At 45.4% G+C, this 5787-nt stretch overlaps 1 protein-coding gene across 1 annotated transcript in view; it reads right to left on the minus strand.

Moving 5' to 3' along the window:
- Window positions 1-5787, minus strand: part of LOC129705127 (protein NLRC5-like) — a 90666-nt gene that overhangs the window by 84768 nt on the left and 111 nt on the right. The window contains exons 2-4 of the mRNA XM_055648556.1: window positions 4039-4128; window positions 1754-1816; window positions 1587-1652 (exon numbers count right to left, since the gene is read on the minus strand). Of these exons, the coding sequence (XP_055504531.1) occupies window positions 1587-1652; window positions 1754-1816; window positions 4039-4128 (219 nt within the window). The remainder of the gene's footprint in view (window positions 1-1586; window positions 1653-1753; window positions 1817-4038; window positions 4129-5787) is intronic.

The following is a 5787-nucleotide window of genomic DNA, read 5'->3' on the forward strand; positions in this document are numbered from 1 at the left end:
TGCGTCAGCTCCTACTAAAATAAAACTCACCCTTCATTGTCAGTGATATCCCACCTGCTGCAAATCAAAACATTTGTCCTACAAGAGCAGTTTGTAAAGGAAGTGATTGCAGTGTGAAAGAACACACAGAGGCTAGCATGAAGGATGAGGCTAGCATGAAGGATGAGAATACAATCACAATTCAAAACATGAATTAAATGCAAGTTAGTAACTCACAGATCTTACACACACACACAATGGTCTGACAGTTTTCTTTTACAGACACATGAACGAAAATGGGCCAAATACAGGAAGTGGCCCCAGTGTTGCAACTTGGACGGCATGGTAATGCCGTGGTTAATTCCCGGGATGGCGGGACTGTTATATGCTGAGAGAATGGAGCGGCTGGGCTTGTACACTCTGGAGTTTAGAAGGATGAGAGGGGATCTCATTGAAACATATAAGATTGTTAAGGGTTTGGACACGCTAGAGGCAGGAAACATGTTCCCGATGTAGTACAGAACCAGGGGCCACAGTTTAAGAATAAGGAGTAAGCCATTTAGAACAGAGACGAGGAAACACTCTTTCTCACAGAGAGTGGTGAGTCTGTGGAATTCTCCGCCTCAGTGGGCGGTGGAGGCAGGTTCACTGGATGCTTTCAAGAGAGAGCTAGATAGGGCTCTTAAAAATAGCAGAGTCAGGGGATATGGGGAGAAGGCAGGAACGGGGTACTGGTTGGGGATGATCAGCCATGATCACGTTGAATGGCGGTGCTGGCTCAAAGGGCCAAATGGCCTACTCCTGCACCTATTGTCTATTGTCAATGTGGACCAAAGGGCTTGTTTCTGTGCTTAATAGCTCTATGATTCCATGCAACTCTTCTTATCACATGCAAGCAATCCATTATACACACCAATATAGCCGCTGCTGAGAAATGACAGGCAAGTTGAACAGTGTGAACAATTGATTCAGTAGCATTGGAACTTCCAATCTGAACACGTCTTGCAACCTTACACCAAGGAGTTTGGACCCAAAGTGTTCCGATAACATACAAAGAACTGATAGTGGGCATACAATTGGAACATTTCAAAAGGCATGGTCTTAGCATGCAGATAAGTTCAAACATCAGCTGTTTCTTCCTGGTTGGCATCTGATCCAAAGCCATGGGTATACATATTATTACCTGTCAGAGCCAATCTTTCAAGCTTTCAGTCAGAGGTAGTGGAAGGGACCAATAAAGGGCATTCGGCACAAACTGTGTCTTACCTGGCCTGGACGTTTTGGGCTAATACCAACTGGCTCAAATGGAACCCGCCTGCGGGCACCACAAATTCCTGGCCACAAGTCTAGAACAACCTGCAATGCTTGACTGCAGTGATACCACAATGACTCCCCTTTTCCCCCATACCTTCACACTGGTATTGCTATGATCTTAGTACGGATCCTTTCCCTTCCTGTTTAACACTCACCACTGTAGCTGATTGTAGTCAGTGCTGCAATCATTCTAAAATAGTTGAGCTGGCACTGGGCAACATTCCTTACAGTCTGGATGCATTGAGAAAGATGAAGTACCAGGATATAACCCTTTGTTAAATGCAACCCATTACCTGAGATTGCTTAGAACTGTCTCTTGACTGCCTTCGGGTCCCACTGGAGACACAGATTTGGGAGGCCTGTGAAGTCAAAATAAAATGAAGGAAGCATTTCTGAAACTCTGGGGCCAACAGAACAAATTTTCTAGCACTTTAATAACTACAAATGTAATTTGAAATACCTGTCCATTGGGATGGATGTTGAGTCCTTTAAAAATCGAATTGTTGCCATAAAACCACCGTCACTAGGAAACAAAATCCATTTATAGATCAGTTTTAATTCATCACTTTTACTTCAGTAACTCCCTGCCATTTAGTGACATTAATTGGGCCATGATACACCAAAGTACTTCCAATTAATAATAGCTGCTAAAGTTAAAGTTATCCCACAACTGCGACAAGGAGTATACAATTAATGCTGGTCTTCAGCTGATGTAATACTGCCGTTCCATTACAGAACAGTGGTTATGGATGGGGTTAGTTTACCTAGGACTACAATGAAGGGATCTCAAGCTGACCCTGGCATCTCAGCCTTGACCATACACCCAGAGACCATGCATAGCAGTCAAAAGCAGATAATTCCAGAGATGTGGACAGTCTGAGCAAAATTAATCTCATTGCTAAATTGCTGCTGATCTTCTACTGAGACTGGTTCTGGTTGCAGACTCATCAGCCCAAAGAAATGTTGCATTTAGCCTGCCAATGCCTTTGAAAGTCTCATAGGCATCAATCATATAACCGTTCTCTTTTCCATCCCCATTTAATACTCGTCCAACCTGCTCAAGTTCTCCTCAACCGCCAAAGCCCACATTGGAATCAACCTAGTGAATTCACATTGCACCATCTCAAAATGTTTCCTTTAGATTGGAGATCAGATGCAGTCTGTACAATTACATAATACCTTTTCTCCTTGTTCTCATGGCCCCCAGTAATAAAAGGCCCTGTCTAGTCACAGCAAGGACAATGGTTAGTTCCCAAACACAACTTGTTATAGGATAAAAGGACATAGAGTGGTGGAGTAATTCAGCGGGTCAAGGAGTCTCTTTGGAGAACATAGATAGGTAGCATTTCGGGTCAGACCCCCTCTTCAGATGAGTCCATTCAGTTCAAACAAGAATTTTGGAGAATATTAACGCCTTTAGTTGCAGTGCGAGTACTTAATAAGTTAACTACAACTTTAAAAGAGTCTAGTTATTCCCAACTACAGAGGACTATGCTCACAATGTCTTGCGTATGCCCCTGTCCCACTTAGGAAACCTGAACGGAAACCTCTGGAGACTTTGCGCCCCACCCAAGGTTTCCGTGCGGTTCCCGGAGGGTGCGGGTGGTTGCAGGTAGTGGAAGCAGGTAGGGAGACTGACAAAAACCTCCGGGAACCGCACGGAAACCTTGGGTGGGGCACAAAGTCTCCAGAGGTTTTCGTTCGGGTTTTCTAAGTGGGACAGGGGCATTACAGCACTTGCAGCGCCGGAGACCCGGGTTTGATCCCGACTACAGGTGCTGTCTGTACGGAGTTTGTATGTTCTCCCCGTGACATGCGTGGGTTTTCCCGAGATTTTTGGTTTCCTCCCACACTCCAAGACTTGCAGCTTTGTAGGCTAACTGGCTTGATATTAGTGTCAATTGTCCCTAGTGTGCGTAGGGTAGTGTTAATGTGCGAGGATCGCTGGTCGGTGCGGACTCGGTGGGCCGAAGGAAGTGTTTCCGCACTGGTTCCCTAAACTAAACAACTCGTCCCTTCCCAACCAAGCCACCCCTCCCCAGGTACTTTCCCCTGCAACCGCAGGAGATGCAACACCTGACCCTATACCTCCCCCCTCGAATCCATCCAAGGACCCCGACAGTCTTTTCAGATGAGGCAGAGGTTCACTTACACCTCCTCCAACCTCATCTGCTGTTCCAGGTGTAGACTCCTATATATTCGGCGAGACCAAGAGCATGTTGAACACCTCCACTCAGTCTGCCTAAACCTGCCTGATCTCCCGGTTGCTAAACTCCCCTTCCCATCCCACACTGACCTTTCTGTCCTGGGCCTCCTCCATTGTCAGAGAGAGGCCCAGTGCAAATTGGAGGAACAGTAACTAATATTTTGCTTGGGCAGCTTACACCCCAACGGTATGAACATTGACTTTTCTAACTTCAAGTAACCCTTGCTTTCAGTCTCTCTCCATCCCCTCTCCTTCCCATTTCTCCAACCAGTCTTACTGTCTCCGACTTACCTGCAAACTAACAATGATTTATTCTACATTTGCCTTGACCCCCATTCCCTTTGTCCTGTTTTCACACCTTAAACTTCCTTATCTATACGCTTCCTTATCTATGTACCTCCCACTCCCCTGACATCAGTCTGAAGAAGGGTCTTGACCCGAAACGTCACCCATTCCTTCACTCCAGAGACACTGCCGATCCCGCTGAGTTACCCCGGCATTTTGTGTCTATCTTCAATTTAAACTAAAACCTCCCCTACCTGACTTGGATATCCAGGATGTTGGAGCAGGTCCTTAAAACATTTACAATATGAAGAACACCTTCAATGCTGGAGTTATTGTAACCCAACCTGCAATAAAAGAAGCAGTTAAGCTACAACTTCAGAGTTGATATTTGTTACAAACGAATAAAAACAGTATTGGAGGAGCAAATATTCCACTAAGACTCTCTACTAAATTGATAATTTCACAGGTATATGCTCACGGACACACTTGTGCATTCTCACATTCACTTGCACACGTACCTACACATGCACCAACTCACACACACAAATATTCATACACAGGCACGTACACGTCCTCACTCCCTACTGGGGGAAATAATAAACAATAAATAAAGTTGAATGCAGGAAAAGTACAACCACTTGATTGTAGTTATTCAAATTCTAGGGGACCATAGTGATTGGAAGACACATCTCCCATTGTTATTAGGCAGAAAAATGGAGGCAGGTCAAACTGCAACACAACCAACAGGAAATATCAAAAGCAAAATTCAGAATCTGACATAAGATCATGAAATGCTGGAAATACTCTGCAGCCTGTATTTGTTCAGAAAGAGATGGAAAACTAATAGAGTCGTAGAGTGATACAGTGTGGAAACAGGTCCTTCTGCCCAACTTGCCCACACCGGCCAACATGCCCCATCTACACAAGTCCCACCTGCCTACGCTTGGTCCATATCCCTCCAAACTTGTCCTATCCATGTATCAATATTTCAAATTACACCTTGATTTGAAATGTTAGCTGCATTGATGCTAAGAGACCTGATGATCATTTCCAGCTTTTATGTTCACAAAGAAAGTGCTTTGAAATTTGGGTCCAGAGGAGGTTTATGTGCATGTGGGGGGGATCTCATTGAAACGTACCAAATAGTAAAAGGCCTGATGTGAGGAGGAGGTTTCCAGTAGTAGGAGAGTCTAGGACCAGAGGCCATAGCCTCAGAATAAAAGGATGTACCTTTAGAAAGGAGATAAGGAGGCATTTCTTTAGCTAGAGGGTGGTGAATCTGTGGAATTCATTGCCAGCAAACTGCTGTGGAAGCCAAGTAAATGGTTATTTTTAAGGCAGAGATTGACAGAGTCTTGTTTAGCACGGGAGTTAAGGGGAAAAGACGGGAGAATGGAGTTGAGAGGGAAAGATAGATCAGCCATGATGGAATGGCAGAGTGGACTTGATGGGCCGAATGGCCTAATTCTGCTCCACTAAATCATCAACTTATGAACCCCAGAGAGTTGACCAACTTCTTCACTGTCTGCAACGCAATAAAACAAATGTAAACGAGTGAGAGAGGGGTGGGCCAAGATGGTTCTTGCACCGTCCCTCCTTGTCACCTCTTCATGTCGGCTATCTCCCCTCTGCTCTTTAGTCCCGATGAAGACGCATTGATCCAGCAAATGAGAAAAAGTGGGTCTTCCTCGCCAATAAAACATGAACTTTGTGGGATCTTTCCAGATGGGCTCGACATGGTGCAGCAGCAGAGTTGCTGCCTTACAGCGTCAGATACCCGGTTCAATCCTGACTACCGGTGCTGTCTGCACAGAGTCTGTACGTTCTCCCCTTGAAGCATGGGCTTCCCCCAACGCTCCGGTTTCCCCCCCACACTCCAAAGACCACCAAGTTGGCAGGTTCCCCGCTGCACTTTGTTTTCCCCACCCAGGTGGCCGGATGGATGAGTTATGACAGCTTCATTCACCCACATGGGAACGTGCAATCTTGAAAATGCCACTTAC

This window comes from Leucoraja erinacea, chromosome 17, assembly GCF_028641065.1.
Source record: "Leucoraja erinacea ecotype New England chromosome 17, Leri_hhj_1, whole genome shotgun sequence".
NCBI lineage: Eukaryota > Metazoa > Chordata > Chondrichthyes > Rajiformes > Rajidae > Leucoraja > Leucoraja erinaceus.